A 26,787-nucleotide genomic window follows, 5' to 3' on the forward strand; every position below is an offset into this window, starting at 1 on the left:
CTTAAAGATCAATAAGACAAATGTACTATCCTATCAGGCCATGAGAGGACATACAAGTCCTGTCACTCACTTTAAAGGGTTAAAATCTTTGAAATACTTTCATATGTGGTGTTTTTGTTAAGACAGAAAGAAAGAAATATGAAAAGATATCAATCTATAGATTTGCTTTCGCTGCTTTTGCAAGCAGATTTTTAGTCTGAAATTAAAATGTAACGAAAATTAATTTTTTACTTTCTTTAAAACTGACCTTTAAATAAAATCCACAACCAACCAAAGTCTGAAAAATATATACTATTATTTTCATCAAACTGTGAGACAGTGTGTTTAAGGGGTAAAATAATTTTAATAATAATTTAATAATTTAATAAGGTGAATGCCTCCCCGAATGCCCACTTAGTTTCCTAATGTTTGGGACGCGCTGACGTTGCGGTAACGTATTGTGTCATTTCCTGTTTCCCTAGCGTGTGTCACTGCGGATTGCTACGAGCCGTTGGCTCCTCTAACTTCTTTCTAACTTCTATCTATTGTTAACCAACCACTCACTTTAGCGCACAATATCTTCCCAAATCACTGTTCTATATATTGCATTTATTTTTGGGATCTTTGGCTTTCTGTTTACTGACTTAAACAGCTCAAACACTCGGTTTTAGCATGGCTGCTAGCTCTCTTCCCACACCCCGGTCCCCTGCCTTTTCTTGCTCGGTGTGTCTGATGTTTAGCTACTCCTCCGCCTCCTTTAGTGATAACGGTAGGTGTATTAAGTGTAGCAGCTTGGCAGCCTTGGAGGCGAGGCTCTGTGAGTTAGAAGCCCAGCTCCGCACTCAGTTAGGGAAGCAGTTAGTCAGCAAGCCCCCATTAGCTAGTACGGAGCTACCAGCCAGGGCAGCCGTCCCTCAGCAGTTCCCGCGCAGCCGGGAGCCGAGGCGGGCTGGACGACGGTCAGGCGGAAGCGTAGCCCCAAACCAAAACCCACTGGCCACCACCGACCTGTTCACGTTTCTAACAGATTTTCCCCGCTCGGCGACACACCCGCTGAGGCAGAAGCCCTGATTATAGGTAGTTCCATAGTCAGAAACGTGGCTCTAGAGACACCGGGGACCATAGTCAAATGCATTCCTGGGGCCAGAGCGGGCGACGTCGAATCGTATTTGAAACTGCTGGCTAAGGCTAAACGTAAATACCGTAAGATTGTAATTCACGTCGGCGGTAACGACACCCGGTTACGCCAATCGGAGGTCACTAAAATTAATGTTGCTTCGGTGTGTAACTTTGCCAAGAGCATGTCGGACTCCGTAGTTTTCTCTGGTCCCTTGCCAAATTTAATCAGCGATGACATGTTTAGCCGCATGTCATCCTTCAACCGCTGGTTGTCTAGGTGGTGTCCCGATAACAACGTGGGTTTTATAGATAATTGGAGCGCTTTTTGGGGAAAGCCTGGTCTTATTAGGAGAGATGGCATCCATCCCACGTTGGATGGAGCCGCTCTCTTATCTAGCAATATGGACTCTTTTATTAGTCAGCTAAATTGACAACTCAGGGTTGGGACCAGGAGGCAGAATTGTAGTCCTACACACTTTTCTGCAGCTTCCCACCTGCCGCCGCCCACCCAAAACCCCATTCCGACCTTATACAACTTCCCAGCAGTAAGAATTAAACAACACAAAAACACTTCTGGGGTTAATCGTGAAAACCTCATAAAAATAAAAACAATGGATCTAATAAAATCTGAAAATAAGACAAAGTGTGGCCTACTGAATATTAGATCCCTCCCAAATAAGTCTTTATTAGTCAATGACTTGATAGGTGATCACCACATTGATTTATTCTGTCTTACGGAAACCTGGTTACAGCAAGAGGATTATGTTAGTATTAATGAAGCTACGCCAGCTAACTATTTAAACTTTCACATTCCTAGAACTACAGGCAGAGGAGGAGGTGTTGCAGCTATTTTTAAGTCAGAATTTTTAATTAATCCTAAGCACAAAACTAACTATAAATCCTTTGGATTCCTGACATTAAATTTATCTCATCCAAAATGGAATTCAGAGAAACCGCTCCTTTTAGCATTAGTGTATCGCCCACCTGGACCTTACTCCGAGTTTCTGACCGAATTCTCTGATCTCTTGTCTGAGTTAGTGCTGACTACTGATAAGGTCATTGTACTAGGTGATTTTAATATTCATGTTGACGATGAAAATGATAGTTTAAACATTTCCTTTAGCTCTATTCTAAACTCAATTGGGTTTTCACAAAATGTCAATGGAGCCACTCACTCTCATGGTCACACTCTTGATCTTGTTCTAACATATGGTATTGAGACTGATAAGCTCAAAGTATTTCCTCAAAACCCTGTCTTGTCCGATCACTTCTTATTAACCTTTGAATTCACTTTATTTGATTACTCACTGACCAAAAATAAATTCTACTATAGTAGATGTTTATCAGACAATAATATTACAAAATTTAAACAATCAATTGAATCAATTTTTTCACATCTACCATGTGTTAGCATGACTGAGAGTCCCCCTTTAAGCCTTACTCCTGCTCAGATTGATCAACATGCTGATACTATAACAGCTTCAATGCGTACAATCTTGGATAATGTTGCTCCCCTAAAGAAGAAGAAATTAGGTAAAATTATGAAGGCTCCCTGGTTTAATTCCCAGCTTCGAGCTCTAAAACAGGCATCAAGGCGTTTGGAAAACAGATGGCGTTCATCAGGACTAGAGGAGTCTCACTTAACCTGGAAAGAAAGTTTAATTGTATACAAAAAAGCCTTACGTACGGCAAGAACAGCTTATTATTCATCATTGATAGAGGAAAACAAAAACAACCCTCGGTTTCTTTTCAGCACTGTAGCTAGGCTTACTAGGAGCCGGAGCGCTGTTGAGCCATGTATTCCTTTCTCACTTAGCTGTGATGATTTCATGTATTTTTTCAGGAATAAAATTGACACTATTAGAGATCAAATTCACAATACTCTTCCTTCTACCTATAATGTTGAGCCTGTTGTGGTCTCCGAAGCATCCTTAGAACCAGGATCTGACTTGTGTCTAAATAGTTTCTGTCCTGTCCAACCCTCTGAATTAACTAAAATAATAGCTTCATCTAAACCATCCACCTGTATCTTAGACCCTCTCCCAACGAGCCTCTTTAAGGACATTTTCCCTTTAATTGATACATCACTACTAAATCTTATCAATATGTCTTTAGTGACAGGATATGTACCACAATCATTTAAAACTGCTGTAATCAAGCCTTTACTTAAAAAGCAATCTCTGGATCCAGAGTTGATAGCAAATTATAGACCTATATCTAACCTCCCGTTTATGTCCAAAATTCTGGAGAAAATAGTTTCAGCTCAGCTACATGCCCACCTGAGCAGAAATAATTTATGCGAGGAGTTTCAGTCAAGATTTAGAGCTCATCATAGCACTGAGACAGCATTGGTGAAAGTTACTAATGACCTTCTTATGGCCTCAGACAAAGGACTTGTGTCCGTACTTATCTTGCTTGATCTTAGTGCTGCATTTGATACAGTCGATCATAACATTCTGTTACAAAGACTAGAACAGGTGATTGGAATTACAGGTACAGCGTTAAGCTGGTTTAAATCATATTTATCTGATAGACTTCAGTTCGTTCATGTAAATGACAAGTCCTCCTCCCAAACTACAGTAAGTCATGGAGTTCCTCAAGGTTCTGTACTTGGACCAATACTCTTCACGCTATATATGCTCCCTTTAGGCAAAATTATTAGACAGCATGGAATAAACTTTCATTGTTATGCAGATGATACTCAACTATACTTATCCTTTAAACCAGATGAAACAAATCAGCCCAATAGGCTACAAAATTGTCTCATAGACATAAAGACTTGGATGTCTAGAAATTTTCTCCTCTTAAACTCAGATAAGACTGAAGTAATTCTCGTTGGATCTGAAAAACTCAGAGCTAAATTTTCCGGTTTTGTAATGAACCTGGATGGCATTACTTTAGCTTCCAGTGCTACAGTGAGAAACCTTGGAGTAATATTTGACCCTGACCTGTCCTTTGGCCCACATATTAAGCAGGTTACTAAAACAGCCTTCTTTCATTTACGTAATATAGCCAAAATTAGGGACATTCTGTCTCAGAGTGATGCAGAAAAACTGGTTCACGCTTTTGTTACTTCGAGACTAGATTACTGTAACTCTCTATTACTGGGCTGTCCTAAATATGCCCTGAAAACCCTACAGCTGATCCAGAATTCTGCAGCCAGAGTCCTGACCAGAACCAGCATGAGAGATCATATTTCTCCAGTTTTAGCCTCTCTTCATTGGCTGCCTGTTGAATCTAGAATAGAATTTAAAATCCTTCTCCTTACATATAAAGCCCTCCACAACCAGGCACCACTATATATCAAAGACCTCATTGTTCCTTATATACCAAGCAGAGTACTTCATTCGCAGACTGCAGGCTTACTTGTGGTTCCTAGAGTCTCAAAGAGCTGAGCAGGAGGCAGAGCCTTTGGTTATCAGGCCCCTCTCTTATGGAATAAGCTCCCAGTTAGTGTTAGGGTAGCAGACACCCTCCCCACCTTTAAGACTAGGCTGAAGACTTATCTTTTTGATAAGTCCTATAGCTAGGGATGGTTAGCATCCCTTAGTTATGCTGCTATAGGTTTAGACTGCTGAGGGACATTTCCTGATACACTGAGCTTCTTTCTTTTTCTCTTTATCTCTTTCTTTTACCCCCCCCCATAACAGTGTTGCATCATTAACATGTATGTCTCCTGTCTCAGCAGGTCTCCCTGGCCGGGAGTAGCAGTTCCTGTTGTCTGTTGTCTTTCTGTCCTCTTCCCCCCACACAGCAGAGGCAGATGGCTGCCTGTCCTGAGCCGGGTTCTGCCGGAGGTTTCCTTCCTGTTAAAAGGGAATTTTTTCCTTCCCACTGTTGCCAGTGTGCTTGCTCAGGATGGGAGATTGAGTTGGACTCAACTCAATCTGTTGGTTTCCTTATATAGGCTGTTATGAATTGGCCTTCATTATGTTTTCCCCTCTGTCTGTAAAGCGTCTTGAGATGGCATTGCCGTGATTTGACGCTATATAAATAAAGTTGAATTGAATTGAATTGAATCATTACATATTTTGTATTTTATTACAGCTGAAGTTGTCTGAACAATTCGAGTAAAAACAGTGGAACAAAATACTAATCTGTGATTTTTTTTATTGCAGTTTTTTGGAGAGGCCTTCGTGTCCTAATGAGCCCAGAGGAGGAAATTAAAACTACGCACCGGGGCTGACCTGAGAAAACATCATTCTAAATGCATTTAAACCAGTAAAACCAGAAAAAACCTGCGCTCCGTTATGTTAAAAACCATCCAGTAATCTGGATGATGACAGTTTTAACTGAGAAGTTCTTCGTCCAGGTATCAAACCGTTGGCCCACCAAACGCAGACATCACCTCACCGTGGAGAACGGAAACACTGATGTGTGAGTTAGTGGGGAAAAGCGGCTGAAAGCGACTGAACAGAACTTGTAGAAGTTCATTAAAAGTTAAATCAGTTAAGGTTTCAGTGTGAACCAATGTTCTCTTCAATCCAGAACAGCTGTGGATCTCTGACCTGGCTTCCACCGTCTGTCGTCCTCCGTCACCATGTCCACACCGTTGATGAGGTTTTCCCAGAACTCCTCCAGGTTGTTGGACTCTGGCAGGCGGCCTGATATTCCAGCGATGACGATCTCATCCATGCTGACGTCCTGCGAAAGAGACAGGGAGGCTGGGATCAACATAGGAAAAGAACTGTGGACAACTTCACTGTGGGACATGTTCTCCACATCTGGAACCACATCTGAACCGTTAGTCATGTTAATTTGATAGATTCCAGGTTGTTATGTTCCCTATGGAAAGGATAAGTCGTGGAGTTCCTCAGGGTTCTATACTTTTCACATTCTCTGTCCTTCCTTCAGGTGACATCAGACAGCGTGATATAATTATTCATTTCTATGTAGATGATACTTACATATATTTCTCCGTCAAGTCTGATTAAACCAGTTTGTCACATTACAAACATGTCTTAATCTCTAATTGATGAGGTCTGTTTTTTATCATCCTGCCTTAAATTACTTAAATAAATAAATAAATACATCTTCACAACTACATGGACTGTATGTAGAATATGGTCTGAGAAGAACGCTGAGACAGCAACGCAGTTCATCTGGGAATGAGTAAAGAGCACATAGGAGTGAAGACACTCCTTAGGAGTAATTCTAGGAATGAATAAAGTAACCCTAAGAACGAGTAAAGTAATATCTGATGGGGAACTGTTCTACAGTGGAAGGTAAAAAACTAAATCTGAGCAGTTTTCCAGGAGTTTAATAGAGGTGTTATGCAGGTAAATATGTGAGGAAGCCACATATTTCTTTATCTAAAATTGACTCAGATCAAAACTTTATATCAAGGGAGGACGGTACACCTGGAAAGGTCACCAGTCGATTATGATGATGATGATGATGATGTTCAGAGTCGGGAGAATCCAGGGACAGACCCCACATTCACCTTAGAAACACCATGATGGTCCAGAAAGACGTGAAGACCAACATAGTTTATTATAAGAGGAGTGAATACTTCACTTTAAACCTCCCTTTATCTCCGTGGAAATAAGCAGGACCTTCGTCTCCATGGAAACTAGAAGGATCTTCATCTCCATGGAAACTAGAAGGACCTTCATCTCCATGGAAACTAGAACCTCCATCTCCATGGAAACTAGAAGGACCTTCATCTCCATGGAAACTAGGCCCTTTAACTCCATGGAAACTAGGCCCTTTAACTCCATGGAAACTAAAATGACCTTCATCTCCATGGAAACTAGAAGGACCTTCATCTCCATGGAAACTAGCAGGACCTTCATCTCCATGGAAACTAGAAGGACCTTCATCTCCATGGAAACTAGCAGGACCTTCATCTCCATGGAAACTAGAAGGATCTTTATCTCCATGGAAACTAGAAGGACCTTCATAATTCTTTTCAATCAAAGGCAGTCACAGCAGACACATTAGCAGAGTTTTTGGAGCTGGAATAAAAACAGACATGATGTTCTGGTTCTGGATGCCAGTTTCTGTCCCACAGAGACGAGACAGAAGTCTCTGTAACCAGCAGAGTCTCTGCTTTCATATTGTGTGGAGACATGATGGGAATGGACAGTGATGTTCTCATGGGGTCTTGAAGCCGGCTGCTGGTCACGCTGCAGTCGGACAGGTTGTTCTGACTCGTGGCTGAAAGGATTTGGTATCCTGGATACAGCAGGCCAGGATTAGACCTGATGTCACCACACCTGACCTGGTTTACACACCAATACACACACACACACACACAAACACTCTGCCCCGCCTCCTGCTTCACATCCAGATCTGCACATCATGTCTGAACAGGACCAAACCTGGCATCCACACCATCCACGAAGAAGAAACGACAACTATGTGTTTACTCCTCAGGCAGCCCAACACTCCCACTAACCAGTCCTCATAAAACCAGTTCACTCTGGATGAGTTTCAACAAACCTTCACATCAGATCAGCTTCGCACGACGCAGCCGCTACGTCTCCTTTTAGTCACTCCTCTGAGTTTCCCGTTAAAGCTTCCCTTCCCAAACTTCACTCAGGACGTTTACACAAATCAGTGACGACATCATCACTCTCTAAGTCATTACATCATCACTTTTTATGTGCCGACTAGTTTCCTTGAAACACTGAGAACAAAAGCCCAGCAAATTCAGGACGAGCCCGCTTCACAAACAGGTTCTTCCAACTGGCTGCAGCTGTAATCTGCCTCTTCCTGTAATCTGTAATCCCACTGACTCCAGTATGGTGAGATCACTGCTGCAGAGTTGACCACACACCTGCCTGATCAAAAACATGACAACAAACACTTCACATCAGTCATCACAAGTCCCTTTTAAAGTCCAGTTTAAACCAGTTCATTGTAGAGTGGTTTATCCTCTATCCATCTCCTACACCACCAACTCCAGTCTGGGGTTCCAGGGAAACTGGAGTCCAGGCCAGTGGTACACCTGGACTGGTAACCAGTCTATCACTGGAAATCAGCGTGACCAGTTAACTTAACATACATGTTTATGTGTGATAATGTTCATATAAACCAGAGGTGTCCAGCTCCGGTCCTCGAGGGCCAGAATCCTGCAGGTTTTCTATGTATCCCTGCTCAGACACACCTGATTCAAATTAATTAGTAGTAGAGCTTAATCAGTTGTGCACGTCACTGGCTGTTTGATCCATTTAGTGGAAGCTAGATGTGTTGGAACAGGAATACATGGGAAACCTGCAGGACAGCGGCCCTCGAGGACCGACTTTGGACACCCCTGATATAAACCAATTAATAAAACAATGACCAGCAGACTGGATCAGAACTTCTCCAACTGTCCATCCAGAACTGAACCAGTAGACAGTGGAGAGGAAAACCTCCATCCAGACCAGAACCAGGAAGGAGAACCTCCATCCAGACCAGAATCAGGAAGGAGAACCTCCATCAGAACCAGAACCAGAAAGGAAAACCTCCATCCAGACCAGAATCAGGAAGGAGAACCTCCATCAGAACCAGGAAGGAGAACCTCCATTAGAACCAGAACCAGGAAGGAGAACCTCCATTAGAACCAAAGCCAGGAAGGAGAACCTCCATTAGAACCAAAGCCAGGAAGGAGAACCTCCATTAGAACCAAAACCAGGAAGGAAAACTTCATTTAGAATCAAAACCAAGAAAGAAAACTTCCATCAGATCCAGAACCAGAAAGGAAAACCTCCATCCAGACCAGAATCAGGAAGGAGAACCTCCATCAGAACCAGAACCAGGAAGGAGAACCTCCATCAGAACCAAAGCCAGGAAGGAGAACCTCCATTAGAACCAAAACCAGGAAGGAAAACTTCATTTAGAATCAAAACCAAGAAAGAAAACTTCCATCAGATCCAGAACCAGGAATGAAAACTTCAATCAGGACCAGAACCAAGAAAGAAAACTTCCATCAGAACCAGAACTGGGAAGTAAAACCTATCCGAACCAAAACCAGCCTAATGCTGGATGTAAAGAAAAGTCTGCACATGCTCAGAGGACAGACGAGCTGAGTCATCCTCATCAGAAATTTTTTCTTTTCTAAAATCGACTCGGATCAGAACTTTTTTTTTACCAGACCAGTTTAACCAGTTTGAAATTATTTATCCAACAACTTAAACCACCGGACATAATGTGCTGTGGGGTTCCAGAACCAGAAGCAGACCCAAATCATCTGTCAGTATCACAGGAGTCCTGCTGCAGAAACCTGGGTCAGAACCCAGTGCTGAGTCAGGAAACCGGCCTGGAAAGAACCAGTCTGATCAGAACCATCCTGGACGGAACCAGCAGTCAATACCCAGCGGACTAAGTTCTGCCTGTAAGTTTCTTTAACCAGTTAGTTTAGTTGAGTTTAATTTAATATGAATTAATCAGAAATGTCTGCGACAGTAAGCCCACCTCCATCAAAACCCGGCTCACCTTTCTGAACTCACCTGTACTGTGAACTCCTGCGTGGGAAAAAGCGCGTTTCTTGGTCCACGGTCCCGTCTGAGTGATTTCGGATGCTGGTTCCTCTCTGTTTTGTTTTTTTCTGATTAATTTAAATGTCTCTTTCAGTGCCAGGCCACGCCACATGGGCTGACAGCCGCTTCACAGCGCGGTCCAATGAGGAGAGGCAGCGCTGCGGCATCCAGCCAGTGATGGAGTCCGACCCCCAGCCGCCCCTGGAGACCGATACCGGAACAAAAAGATGCTGGGACGGGGTTATTGCAGTTCACACTGACTCTCTGTCCTGCAGGAGAAACCGAACACGGTCAGAACCTGGACCGGAACCAAGTGTGACGAAGCGACTTCTGTTTATTTCAGCGCTGCAGACTGGTCACGTGACCGGGCTGTCTGCGAACATCGCGTTCCAGGAAAGTTTTCCAGCATGGATGGAGACAAGACATCCTGCAATATTCACATCTCACAACTCTGTGTCAACACACACACACTCATGGCTGCGCGCACACACACCCGGCATGAACACACTCCGCCGCTGCCAGCCGTTGGAGCGCAGACTGACAGTTTCAACATGACAGCTAGATTAACCAATGAGGAAACGTCGGCCAATCACACCGGAGGGGCGGGTCCTGCTGAGCGATAGGGTGATTAGAGGGCTGGGCCCGCCGGTGACGTAACTGGCAGTGCTCGCGTGACCTCTCGCGGGTTACTGGAGTTCATCATTTTAGTTTTATTTGTTTTACCTGCTGACCTACTGACTACACCAATTTAGCCAATTTAACCAGTCTGCTTTTAATCAGTTTAATCAGAACCTGAAGCTTTATTTTAGTTTCAAATGAAAACGTGTTGCAACATTTTCATAGTTTAATACAAAATTGTATGCTTATGAATCAGTATCTTCAGCTTCAAAATGAACTTAACAAATATTCTGTAAATTATATTATTTGTTTTTATTTTTATTTATTTATACTTTAGAAAACTAGACCAAGCAGAGGTCTCTAAAAATTTAATTACACAAGGTTACACTGAATAATATTAATAAGTATATAATTATATTAATAATTATTACTATACCAAAAGTATATTTATAATAATAAAAGTATACAATAATAATAAAAATAAAAATGTGAAAGTATATATAAGCCTGAAGGACGTTGGAGGGAGGGGATAGCTGTGATAATTACCTGGTTTCCCAGGTCAGGGTGGGGAGAGTGGAGCCCAGGACACAGCAAACACCCACACCTCTATGGAGAAACATCAGCTCATGCAGGCAACCCCATCATGCCACATCTGTCCTACTTTATTTGGAGGTGAATGCACTTTTCATTTCTTCTTTATCAGTATTGGTTCATGGGGTGCATTACTTTGACTTTTTTATAGCAAAAAAAATGGACAAATGTAAAAATGCAAATCAGAAGTATTTTATCAGTCCGAGTACAAAGTCAGCATTTTCTTTGCTACTAATAGACAGATGTATAGAAAGATAGCGAGTTTGCCTTTTTCCTTTCTTTACTTCTAATCAGAATTGCTGCCAAGACATAGTCCAGGGAGTTTAAAGTAAAATGATTTTTTTTGCACAAATCCTCTCCCAGTATGGTTTCAGGCAATCCCAGATGTGTGTGGGGTCTGGTTTTACTTTTAATCATTTTTTCTACCTGGAATGGAGGTCTGAAACACCTCATTTTTACCTCCAGCAGGCTACAAGTTATTCTGTCCATCTTCACACACATTCATCTTCTTTAACATTCACCTCCAGCTCCAAAGAGTTCGCAGACATCTGAGAATGCAATCATTCTGATTTTTGAAAATCCATTTTCTGTCATTTTCATTCAGAACTGATCGATAGATCGTCTATGCAGCTTCCTCTTTTACGCAACTTCTCACAAGTAAAATCTGATTATTTTCAAACTTCTCGTCTCCCTCAAACAACTGATCAATACAGAATCTTTAAAATATTTCTCATTTATTTCAATTTATGTATTTATACATTTATTGCAATAATATTGATTTTTTTTTTATGAAACATATCAGGTTTAATCCCGCATACAGTCCTCAGGCCGCCTGGGTAAGATGTTTCAGCTAATTATGAACATTTTCAAACAAATCATAATAAAAAATTTTTTAAAAAAGGTAGAAGCCATTAATTTATTTACAGTTTAAGTGGGCAAATACAGCAGTAGTTATAAATTCAAGAAAATCCTGATATGATTGCTTATATAATAAAATAAAGAGAATAAACTGCAGCAACTTTGTCATCAGGCCGCATTAATCCATTAATTAGTGTCAGAACATTTACATGGAAGATGTCTAATAATCTAAAATAATAAACATGATGCTCATCTTTCCTCACACGTCACAGTGCAGTCTTAGTGTGCCGTCAGGATGTGCAGGTGTTCTGAGGTTTTTATGCAGGTTTCCTGCACGTTTTCTGCAGGTTTTCTAGTTTTTTTGCAGGTTTTTCCACAGGCTGAATCTGGTCCAAAGCTGCAGATCTGGCTTACTGAAACCTGTCCAGTGTCTGAATGACGCTGCTAAGTTCAGAGAAGCTTAAAGTTTCTGAGCAGAGCTGAGAAATCAAGTCAAACAAACAAAACGTTTATATTCATACACAAGAGCTGCGCAGCTTCAATAAAAATAAAACCTAAACCAGAAAAAGGAGGTGCAGAGTGAAGGATTTCTGGGTAAAAAAAAACCCAAAAATACCTGAACACGACACAGCAGAAGCTGAAAGTCTAACGGGTGACCAGGGGATGGATGAGTAAATAAACAGCTTCTCTCCAAGAATCAAATGTTGAAAAACATTCACAACTTAACAAAAACAAGAGGATTCAGACTCGGTTAAACATCAGAGAGGAGACGGCAGCTGTTAGAGGAGGAGGAGGATGGTGTGAGGTCATCCTGATGAAGAAAGAGAAAGCTGCAGTGTCAGCATCATATAGACAAGCTATGCAAACATAAACTGTAAAGAGAAGCAAAGTCCAACATTCTTCAGAGCTCGGACCAAAACAAACTATGGTCAGTGATTCTGTAGGAGGCGGCAGCACCGTCGGCGGGTGGAGTCAGATGCCGGGTGGGTGGAGTCAGACGCCAGGTGGGTGGAGCCAGACGCCGGGTGGGTGGAGCCAGACGCCAGGTGGGTGGAGTCAGACGTTGGCTGACAAACAAAAGCCTTCATCACGTCAGATGGTTTCAGAGTTACCATAACTTCATCTGAGAGGAGATAAAGGCCAGACTCCTAAAGAGCATCTGCAGGAAACAGTAGAGGAGATGTGTCAGCATTTTCACACCGTCTTTAAGTTTTCATCTGCTTTGTTGAATGAAACAAACCTCCTGAGGTTATCGTTACACAAATACCTGCAAAAATCTGAAAACAACTCCACTTCCTAAATGCTAACATGATGATAACAGAATTTAATCATCTCCAGATGTCATCAGGTCACATTTTATTCCAAGTAGAAGAAAAACATCATGTCAGATGATGAAACAGACATTTTATCATCTGACATGTTGAATCTGATGCAGCAAAACGTCTCTAAACAGCTGCAACAGGAGCAACTAAAGCCGGGAAAAGTTACTAGTACAAAGTAACAACTGGAGATTCTGACAACTGACTGGTTTAACTGGCAACAGGTCATTAACACGACTGGTTTAACTGGCAACAGGTCAATAACATGACTGGTTTAACTGGCAACAGGTCAGTAACATGACTGGTTTAACTGGCAACAGGTCATTAACATGACTGGTTTAACTGGCAACAGGTCATTAACATGACTGGTTTAACTGGCAACAGGTCATTAACATGACTGGTTTAACTGGGAACGGGGCAGTAACATGACTGGGTAAAAAAAGGAGCATTTCAGAGAGGCAGAGTCTCTCAGCTGGAAAGATGGACAGATCTTCACCAGTCTGAGACAAACTGAAAAATGTTCCCACCAAGTATCATTGTCAGATGGGAATCAGAAGGAATCTCTGTACGCACAGGATAAGACTGGCAGCAGAACGTCACCCTGGATGTCTCAGTTTCATCATTTAACTTGTTGTTGTGATTCTACTTTGACTTATCTTTTACGCAGAGATAGCTTTCTTTTAAACGGGTGTAGATTAGTAAATCTAACAACTCCAATGGGAGCCTGTGAATCTTTGTAAAGTTACCTACTATCCTCTCAGATCAGTTCTGGTTCTGCTGGACCTGATCTGACAAGATGGATCAGAACTTTCTGCAATAGAGGCTTGAACACTTTGCTGAGAGAAACCAGACCAGGCTGCTTTACGTCGTATTTTCTGAGAGATGACAGTAGGTTTACGTAGACGGTGAGTCTTCCTCACACCTCAGTAAGACTTGGGAGTTCCTCAGGGTTCTGGACTTGGAGCCATAGTTTTCATGCTGACTAGAGGTCTAGTCAAGTCCAGTAGGTGAACTGGTTCCAGTCAGGTCCAGGATGTTAACTGGTTCTAGTCAGGTCCAGTAGGTTAACTGATTCCAGTCAGGTCCAGTAGGTTAACTGATTCCAGTCAGGTCCAGTAGGTGAACTGGTTCCAGTCAGGTCCAGTAGGTGAACTGGTTCCAGTCAGGTCCAGTATGTGAACTGATTCCAGTCAGGTCCAGTAGGTCAACTGGTTCTAGTCTGTTCCAGTAGGTTAACTGGTTCCAGTCAGGTCCAGTAGGTGAACTGATTCCAGTCAGGTCCAGTGGGTTAACTGGTTCCAGTCAGGTCCAGTAGGTTAACTGGTTCCTGTCAGGTCCCAGTCTAGACAGGTCCAGTAGGTTAACTGGTTTCGGTCTTGTCCAGTAGGTGAACTGGTTCCAGTTAGTTGACTGGTTCCAGTCAGGTACAAGTAGGTGAACTGATTCCAGTCAGGTCCAGTAGGTGAACTGGTTCCAGTCAGGTCCAGTAGGTGAACTGATTCCAGTCAGGTCCAGTGGGTTAACTGGTTCCAGTCAGGTCCAGTGGGTTAACTGGTTCCAGTCAGGTCCAGTAGGTTAACTGGTTGGAGTCAGGTCCCAGTCTAGACAGGTCCAGTAGGTTGACTGGTTCCTGTCAGGTCCAGTAGGTGAACTGGTTCCAGTCAGGTCCAGTAGGTGAACTGGTTCCAGTCAGATCCAGTAGGTTAACTGGTTCCAGTCAGATCCAGTAGGTTAACTGGTTCCAGTCAGATCCAGTAGGTGAACTGGTTCCAGTCACTTAACTGGTTCCAGTCTGTTCCAGTAGGTGAACTGGTTCCAGTCAGGTCCAGTAGGTGAACTGGTTCCAGTCTGTTCCAGTAGGTTAACTAGTTCCAGTCAGGTCCAGTAGGTTAACTGGTTCCAGTCAGGTCCAGTAGGTTAACTGGTTCCAGTCAGGTCCCAGTCTAGACAGGTCCAGTAGGTTAACTGGTTCCTGTCAGGTCCCAGTCTAGACAGGTCCAGTAGGTGAACTGGTTCCAGTCAGTTAACTGGTTCCAGTCTGTTCCAGTAGGTGAACTGGTTCCAGTCAGGTCCAGTAGGTGAACTGGTTCCAGTCAGGTCCCAGTCTAGACAGGTCCAGTAGGTTAACTAGTTCCAGTCAGGTCCAGTAGGTTAACTGGTTCCTGTCAGGTCCCAGTCTAGACAGGTCCAGTAGGTGAACTGGTTCCAGTCAGGTCCCAGTCTAGACAGGTCCAGTAGGTGAACTGGTTCCAGTCAGGTCCTGTAGGTTAACTGGTTCCTGTCAGGTCCCAGTCTAGACAAGTCCAGTAGGTGAACTGGTTCCAGTCAGGTCCAGTAGGTGCACTGGTTCCAGTCAGGTCCAGTAGGTTAACTGGACCCGTTTCATCAGGAATAATGGATTTACTGCTCCATTAATCCTGATGAAACCAGTCAGATGGTCGGATTACAGGGAAGTTCTGAACATCTCGTTTTTGGACCTGAGAACATCAGTAAGACCATGGAATAACTCTGGGTGGTGTCACCTTGGCTCCCAGTACAGACCAGTATCAGTCCTTTAACTCGCATATTAAACAGGTTTCCTCCTAGTGTCTACATAATATTCCTGAAATGAGGAGCATTCTGTCTCAGAGTAACATAATTCCTGATTATGGTTCTGTCCCAGACTCACCCAGCGATGCCGCCATCAGTCCAGACCACGGGGAGCTTCTACTTGGCGTGATGCTCATATGGGATGCTGTTCTGAAGGTGAGGAGATGGAGACGAGGTTCAATACAACGTCACATCTTCACACTCATCAGTGAGGAGTGTGTGTGAGAGTATGTTTTACCTGCGAGGTGGACATACGGGAGGCGTCCTGACGCCCCGTTAAATCAGATGACGACACGTTCACTGGAGCGCCTCGATGAAGACGCATGCTGACCTTCCTCTCACGCTCCAAACCAGACGCCTGCCGAGGAGACGTGTTCGCTGCAGGTAGAGGAAAACACCATCATCATCGTCATTCGGAGCGCATTCTCTAACAAACAAGCCAATACAAATGATTAATAACTTATTTCCAAAGAATAATGAACTGTTCACCTGATCAGAAAACATCAGAAACAAAAGACACTTGGATTAAATCAGATTAAATAAGAAAATAATGATTATTTAGTCAATCCCACTTTGCTGCTGATTCAATAATTTTCTTCCAAAGGACCAATAACATTTATTTTAATGAAACCTGAACTTTAAATAAGAGTAAGGACCACAGGACAGAGGAGAACATCGTTTTATTTTGCACACTAGAACTAAAATATTCCACAAAATGACCAGTGTTGCTAAAATGTTAGCTAATTAACGTCCTGCAGTCACTTGCTATAGTTAATGAAGTGAAATATTGATGAAATATTGATTATCCTCCAGATGTGATCGTAGGTCATATAAAACTATATCACAGACATTCAACAGGAGATCTTCTTAGTGGTTTGGTTTCTGTCTCCGCAGACATGAAACTTCCTGTCATTTTCTCCTCTTCATTTAGTTTTGTCCCTCTTCTTTCCCAGCAGGATTCCTGGATCTGGTCTCTAGTTCCCTGGTCCAGGAAGATGGACCTCCTTCCCAGTTCTGGTCCGGATGGAGGTTTTCCTTCCCGGTTCTGGTCCGGATGGAGGTTTTCCTTCCCGGTTCTGGTCCGGATGGAGGTTTTCCTTCCCGGTTCTGGTCCGGATGGAGGTTTTCCTTCCCGGTTCTGGTCCGGATGGAGGTTTTCCTTCCCGGTTCTGGTCCGGATGGAGGTTTTCCTTCCCGGTTCTGGTCCGGATGGAGGTTTTCCTTCCCGGTTCTGGTCCGGATGGAGGTTTTCCTTCCCGGTTCTGGTCCGAATGGAGGTTTTCCTTCCCGGTTCTGGTCTGGATGGAGGTTTTCCTTCCTGGTTCTGGGCCTGATGGAGGTTTTCCTTCCCGGTTCTGGTCCTGATGGAGGTTTTCCTTCCCTGTTCTGGTCCTGATGGAGGTTTTCCTTCCCGGTTCTGGTCTGGATGGAGGTTTTCCTTCCTGGTTCTGGTCTGGATGGAGGTTTTCCTTCCCGGTTCTGGTCTGGATGGAGGTTTTCCTTCCCGGTTCTGGTCTGGATGGAGGTTTTCCTTCCCGGTTTTGGTCCTGATGGAGGTTTTCCTTCCCGGTTCTGGTCTGGATGGAGGTTTTCCTTCCTGGTTCTGGTCTGGATGGAGGTTTTCCTTCCTGGTTTTGGTTCTGATGGAGGTTTTCCATCCTGGTCCATATGGAGGTTGCCCCTCCTGGTTCTGGTCCTGGTTGGACCAGGCCTCCTGTCCCGATGGCCCGTCCGGATCTGCTGTGTGACGTTTGTGTTGGATGTTCTGGATGTTACCAGAGAACCTGAACTGGGTTTCTCCACCAGTCCAGTAATATTCCCCGTCTTGTGAAGCGCCTCTATCAGGAGTCTCAGGTGGGTGAACTCACCTGTGTGTGAGGTGGGTGTTAGTGGAGTGGGCGGAGCTCCATCTTGGCCCCCCCGTGCGCGACCTGATGCCGCCAGTCCTCCTCTGGCTCCCGGGTTCCTGCCTTGCCTCAGCCGATCCTCGCGGTCCCGGCGGTCCTTCTCTGGATCCTCTGCTGCTCGGTTAGCTCCCTGAGGACCACAGTCGCCTTCGTCAGACCAAACATGACCTCCTTCAGAGAAGAAGAGCTCTGCTGCTCTCTGATCACCATGATCAGGTTCTGATCAATACTCACAAACTTCAGCATGTTCCAGTCAAACACGTAGTCGTAGGAGAAGCCCTGGCGGTGGAACAGGTTCCTGAAGAGCTGCCGCAGGTACGAATAGTCCGGTTTGTCGTCAAACCGCAGTGAGCGGCAGAAGTTTAGGTACGTGGCGAACTCCGCTGTGACAGAGGAGGAGGCGGAGTCACTCAGCTGGCGCCACATTTCTGACAGATACGTTCATGCTGCTCTTACAGCAGGTAGACTTACAGGGGTAGCCTTTACACAGCACCTCGATGGGGGTGGACATCTTCTTCTCACTGATACGTTCGTACTTCTGCCTCTTGGTCGCCGCCTTCAGCCCCTGCCACGGCAACGAGCCCAGATTAAAGTACATGAGGACGTATCCTAAAGACTCCAGGTCATCACGCCTCGACTGCTCTGCAGGGTCAGAACGACAAGACTCAGAAGACAAAGTCCAGCAGTAGACAGACAAAAACATCGGAAGTAGAAGATCTGGACCAGAACGTCTTGATCAGAAGATCTGGACCAGAACATCCGGACCAGAACGTCTATCTGAAGATCTGGACCAGAACATCCGGACCAGAAGATCTGGACCAGAACATCCGGACCAGAAGATCTGGACCAGAACATGTGGACCAGAAGGTCTGGACCAGAACATCTGGACCAGAACGTCTTGATCAGAAGATCTGGACCAGAATGACCAGACCAGAACGTCCAGACCAGAACGTCTTTATCTGAAGACCTGGACCAGAACATCCGGACCAGAACGTCTGGACCAGAACGTCTGGACCAGACCAGAACATCCGGACCAGAACGTCTTTATCTGAAGATCTGGACCAGAACATGTGGACCAGAACGTCTGAACCAGAACGTCTGGACCAGAAGATCTGGACCAGAACATGTGGACCAGAACGTCTGAACCAGAACGTCTGGACCAGAAGGTCTGGACCAGAACGTCTTGATGAGAAGATCTGGACCAGAACGTCTTTATCTGAAGATCTGGACCAGAACATCTGGACCAGAACGTCTTGATCAGAAGATCTGGACCAGAATGACCAGACCAGAACGTCCAGACCAGAACGTCTTTATCTGAAGACCTGGACCAGAACATCCGGACCAGAACGTCTGGACCAGCACGCCTGGACCAGAACATCTGGACCAGAACGTCTGGACCAGAACGCCTGGACCAGAACGTCTGGACCAGACCAGAACATCCGGACCAGAACGTCTTTATCTGAAGATCTGGACCAGAACATGTGGACCAGAACGTCTGGACCAGAAGATCTGGATCAAAACATCTGGACCAGACCAGAACATCTGGACCAGACCCTCCTAACAACACAACCAGTGTGTTCCTGTACCGATTCCAAGGTGTGTATTGATGGAGGCGTAGCGGGCGGTGCCGGTCAGGTTCTTGTTTTCGCGGTACGGGATGTGCTGGTGTGTCCGAGCATCGCGGTACTTCTTCGCCAGACCGAAGTCGATGATGTAGACCAGGTTGCCTTTCTTCCCCAGTCCCATCAGGAAGTTGTCGGGCTTCACGTCTCTGTGGATGAAGTTCTTGGAGTGGATGTACTCGATGCGACTGATCTGTAGAGGAGAAGATGATGATGGAGAACATGAGGATGATGGCGTGTGTGTGTGTGTGTGTGTGTGTGTGTGTGTGTGTGTGTGTGTCCGAGCAGCCTCACCATCTGGTCCGCCAGCAGCAGGACCGTCTTCAGGCTGAATTTGCGGGAACAAAAGTTGAAGAGGTCTTCTAAGCTTGGTCCAAGGAGCTCCATCACCATCACGTTGTAGTCTCCTTCTGCTCCACACCACTTTATAGTCGGAATGCCCACTACACACACAAACACACACACACACACGTTGAGTCCAACGAGGATCGGACCAGAACCACGGAGCTCTGACAACATGTTGGACCTGCTCACACCAGACCTGTTTAATCAGTTTCATTTTTTAAGCTAAAAATAATATTTTAATCCCAACTATTACATTATCACTGTTTTATCACTACTATATAATGATATAATTCAGTAATATTTTGGCCATTTTTAGAGACCTGATCCAGAATAATCCAGTTCTTTCTAACTGTGTTCATATAAAACCAGTTGAGGAAACAAAGATCAGAACAGTTTATCTCTGCAGGCTGAAATGTTTCCTGTTTCTGTCCAGAAAACAGGAAACGGCTCAGCAGAAGAACTTCCTGTGTGTTCTGAATGATGATGATGATGATTGCCTCACATTGAGGAAGATGTAGCGAGAGAGAATGTGGCGTTACCTCCTCCTTGCATCATCTTGTAGATCTTGCTCTCGATGTGGAGCTGTGGATGTTTGGTCTTCACACATTCCAGCTTTATTGCTACTTCTTCTCCCACTGAAATATCTGTTCCTGGAAAAGGGAAAAAAAAAAAAACTCATCAGCTTTTCCTCATTTTCTAAAAGCTTCTGTCAGCAACTTAAACAAGTACGTCACCACTAAGTTCCTGAATCTGATCGATTCTTTTGCTCATATTTACAAAACAACTAGGCGAGGGTCTTAGCGTTAGCTGCTAATGTGGGAGCCATAGACAGTATATAAAGAGATGGGCGGAGCCTCCGTGACGTCACCCATAGGTTTCTGAAGAGCTGAATTGAAGCTCGGTGGGCGATTCCTACCATCGCCATCTTGGCAGGCATGTCGTCTCTCCCGGAAAATACAAACATGGGCAAAGAGGTGGAGCTGAGAGGGGGGCTGTGAGCATCATGGTGGATGATTGACATCGAGCGAACTCCGAGCTTTCTGTAGCTAAGAGCTAACCCGGAGATAACAGGAGCTAACCAGCTAACGGAAGTAAGCAGGCTAAAGCTAAGTCACGCTGTTAACCGGCTAAAAACCGCGGTTGTTCTACGTTCTTCTGACTTGAAGCGGGAGATCGGGTACCTTTCAATCAAAAGGACACGCGCCTAAATATGCAGACCTTCGAGATTAAATTACTTTTAAACGGGCGAGTTAGAAAAAAATTCACTCCCCCCACAGTTGTCATGAAGGTAAACCTGACCTATTAAACCTAACTTGGATTTTTTTAACCAGGCTGTAAACATGTTTATTTCTGCTGTAAACATGTTTATTTCTGCTGTAAACATATTTATCTCTGCTTTGAAGTTGGTCTTTTTAACATGGGAGTCTATGGGGATTTGCTCTGTTTTGCAGCCCCTAGTGGATGAAGGGGGAACTGCAGTTTTATGCACTTCTTGCATAGGCTTCACTTTTAACCACTGGAGGCTCCGTCCATCTTTCATATACAGTCTATGGTGGGAGTCCACCCTCTTAGCGTTAGCGGCTAATGTTCGAGGTAATAAATCATCTACAGGTGAAAATAATCCACTGGTGAATGAAAACATCAGAACTTGGTTCTTATCTTGTAGACAGAAGCTGACTGGATGAAAATGACAGGAAACCTTTCAGTGGTGTTCATATGTTAAGATCTTGCATCAATAAGTCATGCACTATTATTGTTACTGGAAAAGGAAAAACAAAAAAAAACTAACTCCAAGTTTTGTTCATAGATATTGGTTTAAAACATTTGACTATTTAAAATCAATTGGTTTTTTTAAATAACCATGAACAGTTTTGACCTTGAGCTTTTTCCCATGCACACAGGGATTCCTCCTGATTCTCTGAATCTTCTGATGGACAAGCGATAGTGCGATGTTCAAAGTCTGAGGAACATTTTTTCTAAACTTTTAAGTTGCAGTACGTCTCAGACTGGTGACAAACTGGATCTGTTACTGACCTGTTGCAATTAACCTAATTAACTGTAAAAAAAAAAAAAAAAAAAAAAAAAAAATTATATATATATATATATATATATATATATATATATATATATATATATTAAATATGTGATGATGAGATCTGCGCCAAATTTAATGAGGAAAATAAATTAAAATTACATAAAATCTGACTAGTTTGTGAACCTCTTGGATATACTGATAAGAGAAATTTCCCACATCTCAGTTCTGATAGACGCAGACGTCAGTCAGTTGACGGAAGCAAATTGAATCCTGTGAGGACAAACTTTACCTCAGGGAAACAACTTTTCCAGGATGGATGACACACTGTTGGCAGAAGGAGAACTATATATGTGGGATGAGCAGAAGAGGTGAGGATGTGGGCTGTGCATATGAAAAGCTGACCAGATCTTCTGATTCTATTATTGATTCTGATCGTTTTGACCCTCTGAGAAGATCTGGACAACCCACATCTTCACTTCTGCTCATCCCACACACATAATCCTCATGATGAAAGCTTGATTTAAAATGGAAATATAAACAAACCTACTGTAGAAAATTGTGTTTAAGAATCATTATGACGACAAAAATAATCTTCCACTCATTTATTGACTTAAGTGCTCATTGCAGAGCAAACATGATGTATGTCAGTTAACTTTCAGCTGATTAAAATGTTTTTGTGACACTAAATTAGCTTTTTTTCGTAAATTAAATATTTAAAAACTTTCAAACATTCTGTAATGTTTTTTCTCCATTTGTCATAAAAAAAACCCCCACACATTTATCCCGGATTATTTCAGATATTCTGCAGTAATCGCTGTGGTCTGACCCACAGGCGCCATATGGGGGGAAAAGTTAGAAAGATTCTAAGGGCCCCACGACTTGATAGGGGCCCAAAAAGATTTACAAACTATATAAGAAAATCATTAAACCTTTATTAAAAATAATAAATACATTTTTCAAAGGTTGTAATAAAACATAGCAGTAATGTGAACTGATAAATCATTTATATAAAAAATAACCTAGTTAGATGTATGCACAGTGATTTAACCCTTTATAGGGCACTCAATGAAATACCTTCAAATTAGAAATTTTAATCTAAAATTGTTCTTCTGGTATGAAACAAGACCTCCATTCTGTTGTTACATTAACAAAAAAAAAAGTTTCATGCTGAATATGAAAGGAAACAAAGTGATAAAAAAAAAAAGTCACCTGCCCCATAAAGGGTTAAACACAGCCCTAGATCTTTATTATTGCCATGAAATGTTAAAAAAATCAGCTTGAAGCAAAAACAAAAATGTAAAATTTGCAATCAAGTGGTGGGGTCTATGCAATTGTCTGTCATAGGGCCTCAAAATTCCTGGTAGCGCCCCTGTTTACAGTAGGTTTGTTGATCAGAAATAAATAATCTTCCACTCATTTAATGACTTTTGTGCTCATTGCAGAGCAAACATGACTTATGTCAGTCAACTTTCAGCTGATTAAAATGTTTTTGTTACACCAAATTTGCTTTATTTCTCCAAGAAAACTGGATTTGTTAGTTTTAATTCTGCTGTAAATACAATATTTAAAAACTTTCAAACATTCTGTAATGTTTTCTCTCCATTTGTCATCAGAAAAACACACATTTATCCCAGATTATTTCAGATATTCTGCAGTAATCGTGGTCTGACACCGGACAGGACACCTGACGAGGTGAGGATGAGGAGTCGCTTCATCACTTCACTCACCGAGATAAATGTCTCCAAAAGATCCACTTCCGATCTTTCTGCCCAGCCTGTACCGGTTCCCAACCCTCAGCTCCATTTCCCCGCTGACTGCTGTTCCTCCAGGCGGCGTTAGTCCTGAGTTTTCCCGCAGAGTGACAGGAGATGATCCGGGTTCTGGAAGTGGGTCCGGCCGCTGATTTCACACCGCCTCCTCCTCCTCAGTCCCGATTCCCAGCAGTCTGAATGTCACCATCACTTTTCTGCCTCCCTGAACGCCGAACATCTGAAATATCAGAACCAAGTGGTGGAGTAAAATGTATAGATCATGTTCTGTCCCTCTGAGGTGTCGGTACCGTCCAGATAATGAAGATGGGAGCGGATTTTCTCCGCTTCTCCTCCGCTGTTAGTTGTATTCGCTGCTATGGGAGCTGTCAATCATGTTACGTCACTTCCGTGTTGACAAACCCGGAAAGTTATGTAAACACTCATGTAAACTCATATCAAACTGGTTTTTATAATTTTGTACTGTAATCAGTTTTAATACATCTTAAATTAACTGAATGAAGTGGAAAAACTTTATCTGTCACACAAAATCTGATCAGAAGAAAAGTTATTAAATAAAAAAAAAACGATCCATTTATTAATCACTCTTCTTCAGTTTGTCAGACACTAAATCATATCAAAACGCTTGACAGGAGATAATATTTTCCTTAAATATGTACTAATGTCCCAAATGTAGTACATGGAGAGTATATCTCGTTTAATCCATATTAAAATTATGGGATCTTAATGTTTTGTTATTCAGTATAGACGGAGTAAACCTTTCTGACTACGCCCAATTTTCTGGCTTAATGTTTTCTGATTGGCTGCCTGAGTGCGATTCCTACTACCTCCTTCTGATTGGTTGGCTGTGGGCCAGTCACAGTAGCGCTGAAACAAGTCACGTGGCAGCACTGCTGCTCTTCAGATTGTGTAATGAACTCACGTGTTTACACGGCTGCATGCTGCATTCAGGTTCTGCAGGACAAAACAGCTTTAGATCTGTATTTCTTCTTTTAGATGTGAATAAATACCAAGATTGTTTTGACTGTGTCATACGACACATTTTTGGTTATAATTGTCACAATCCCACCCAACACATCACTGACAGTTTCAGGTCTGAAGCCTGGTTAAAAGAAAACAGTTTCATCATTTATCCCAAAAGCTGCTCTGAATTTTATCATAAAGATAAAATGTATGTTTTTAAAGAAGTACAAAAAGTAAGTACAGTATGTAAGCACAAAAAAATCTATTTATCAAACACGAACAAGGCAGCTGTTTAGTAAAAATTGACATCTGAAAAATCCCACTTGTTTCAAAGCACCACGCTCCTGTCAATCATGGTCAGAAACGCCCTCGTTCACCATATATGGTAACAGGAGAGTTCCTCCTCCAGGAATGATGAGGAGTGTTGGAAGTGTGTTCAAGTAAACATTTATTTCTGTGTTGTTCTCATAGACCGTATAAGAATATACATATATATATATACAGTCTATGGTTGTTCTTCATAGTGAGGGAACACTATCTTTTACACAGAATGACACACAAAACAACTGAACCATTTTTAATAGTTTATTAATAAATAATAAATTGATAATTGCTTTTAATACTAAATACGTAAATAAATTAGCATTTTATTTGTCAATCTCACTTGCAAAAGGAGTAATTTATTTTAAAAATACAACTAATATTTTACTAGTTTATTTTATTTTACTTTTATTATTGTCATTGGTAGTAGTAGTAGTAAACAAATACACATGGACCAATTAACTTCCCAATTTTGTACATGATTGATTGATCATTTTTTATGTTAGACCTTTACAAAACAAATTAGATGCATGGAATTAGAATCCTGCCATAATGTGAAACTGAAAAAAAAATGTGTTGACACCTTGAAAAGTATTATCAAAGTCTGGAAAAGGGTTTTAATTTCTGCAAGCATAACAGTTGTTGAATTTTTATTTTCCACAAGTGCAACAGGCATACTGCGGAGTTTTAGCCTCACATTTACAGAGAACCCGACCTCTTGTTGCAGCCTTGCTGTTTTCAGGTCAACAGTTTTAGAGTTTCAGATTTTTTCCTGTCCCACCACATTAGTTTGCAAAAAGCTTCTGAAATATTGTGAGATGTGAAAACTGCTGTCGACATGTTTGCAAAAAAAGTTTTGAAACCTTGAAACTTGAGCTTGTTATGTAAAAATCAAACATCAATTTGTATGTGAGCTCTGGATGCAAAACTGCTTTTTGCTTTTGCAGAGTTTTAAATCTCCAATTAGCAACAACCCGTGCTGTTTTCAGCCTCACGTTTTCAGGGTTTCAAACGTTTTACGGTTCTCTCTCTAAAACTCTGTTGGAAAAGTTTCAGGTTTTCAGTTTTCTAAAACTAACTAAGGTTTGGAAATGCTTTCTTTCGGCTTCAGCTTATGGCAGGATTCTAACCTCATAGACATTTAGTCAGCGGAAAGATGTGACAAAATATCTGACAAATATTTACACAAATTCTGTGAAGACATACACACACAAATATCTTCAGATAAATTCTGACAGGGAGTAGAAAGAGGTAAGTATCAGTGTGTATGTAAATTAAATCAAATCACATTAAAATCCTTTGTTAATCCCAAGAGGGAAATTCATTTTATAGTTGGTTTTTATTGCATTTTTCTTTTAAAATGAAAATGATAAGAAATAGGAAGTAGTGCCCGGTTGCAGAGGGTAATGCTGCCTCCGATATCTTTCTGTCTTCCACTGGACTTGAATATCTGGGCCTGTGCTGGAGACAACTTCGGTTCTGGTTCTGGTTCTGTCATGGTGTTCAGGTGTTTGACCCACATGCAAGTAGCTCAAGGAGAGTTAAGAGAACAGAATGCAAGTTAATGCTGTTGAGGAAATTCCTGAGTACGACACTGCCACTGCGAAGAGGGATGTAAATGTGAGATGGGGTGGAACTGCAAGATCTTGCTAAGTACTGTATTTCCAACTTGTTTTCTAAGATGTAGGTGGCCTGAGTGATGATGAGGGATGCAGGAGGGATGCCTTGGGACATGCTGCAAGTCTGGACCAGTGGTGGGGAGATGATGGAGGGTGGACAAGCTGCACAGAGATGATTTGGTGATAGGCCTGGATGGCTGCCAGGGTTGGTTAAATGACCAGAGGAGAATGTTGCTGCAAAGAGGATTTATTGGGATGGACGCGAAGAATCTGATTTTACTGAAGCCAGACACACTCCTGGAAAACATAGTTGATTTCCTGCAGGTGTGTATGAATACACAGCCAAATCACCCTCCAGATACCAGTCCATCAGCTCCCTCTGGTGGGAAAAACGATGAACCCACAGAAGACAAGCTAGATCCCTAACATGCTGGGGATAACCCTGGTTCTGGTTCTGTGCTGGGGATAACCCTGGTTCTGGTTCTGTGCTGGGGATAACCCTGGTTCTGCTTCTGTGCTGGGGATAACCCTGGTTCTGCTTCTGTGCTGGGGATAACCCTGGTTTTGGTTCTGTGCTGGGGATAACCCTGGTTCTGGTTCTGTGCTGGGGATAACCCTGGTTCTGGTTCTGGTTCTGTGCTGGGGATAACCCTGGTTCTGGTTCTGTG

General features: G+C 42.8%; 2 protein-coding genes across 2 annotated transcripts in view; both read right to left on the minus strand.

Moving 5' to 3' along the window:
• Window positions 1-9,655, minus strand: part of fasn (fatty acid synthase) — a 36,315-nt gene extending 26,660 nt beyond the window's left edge. Inside the window, exons 1-2 of the mRNA XM_079261305.1 lie at window positions 9,534-9,655; window positions 5,607-5,742 (exon numbers count right to left, since the gene is read on the minus strand). Of these exons, the coding sequence (XP_079117431.1) occupies window positions 5,607-5,733 (127 nt within the window). The 5' untranslated portion in view covers window positions 5,734-5,742; window positions 9,534-9,655. The remainder of the gene's footprint in view (window positions 1-5,606; window positions 5,743-9,533) is intronic.
• A 1,881-nt stretch (window positions 9,656-11,536) lies between these two features.
• On the minus strand, window positions 11,537-23,585 carry csnk1db (casein kinase 1, delta b). Its single transcript, XM_079260379.1, has 10 exons — window positions 23,175-23,585; window positions 19,952-20,062; window positions 19,362-19,510; window positions 19,032-19,260; window positions 17,917-18,087; window positions 17,680-17,828; window positions 17,407-17,575; window positions 15,777-15,916; window positions 15,618-15,688; window positions 11,537-12,789 (listed from the first exon to the last, which is right to left on the minus strand). Exons 1-9 carry the CDS (start codon window positions 23,248-23,250, stop codon window positions 15,656-15,658), a joined length of 1,227 nt encoding a protein of 408 aa, XP_079116505.1. The 5' UTR covers window positions 23,251-23,585; the 3' UTR covers window positions 11,537-12,789; window positions 15,618-15,655.
• Window positions 23,586-26,787: the final 3,202 nt, after the last annotated feature.

This window comes from Telmatherina bonti (genome assembly GCF_933228915.1).
Source record: "Telmatherina bonti genome assembly, chromosome: 21".
In the NCBI taxonomy this organism is placed as follows: Eukaryota; Metazoa; Chordata; class Actinopteri; order Atheriniformes; family Telmatherinidae; genus Telmatherina; species Telmatherina bonti.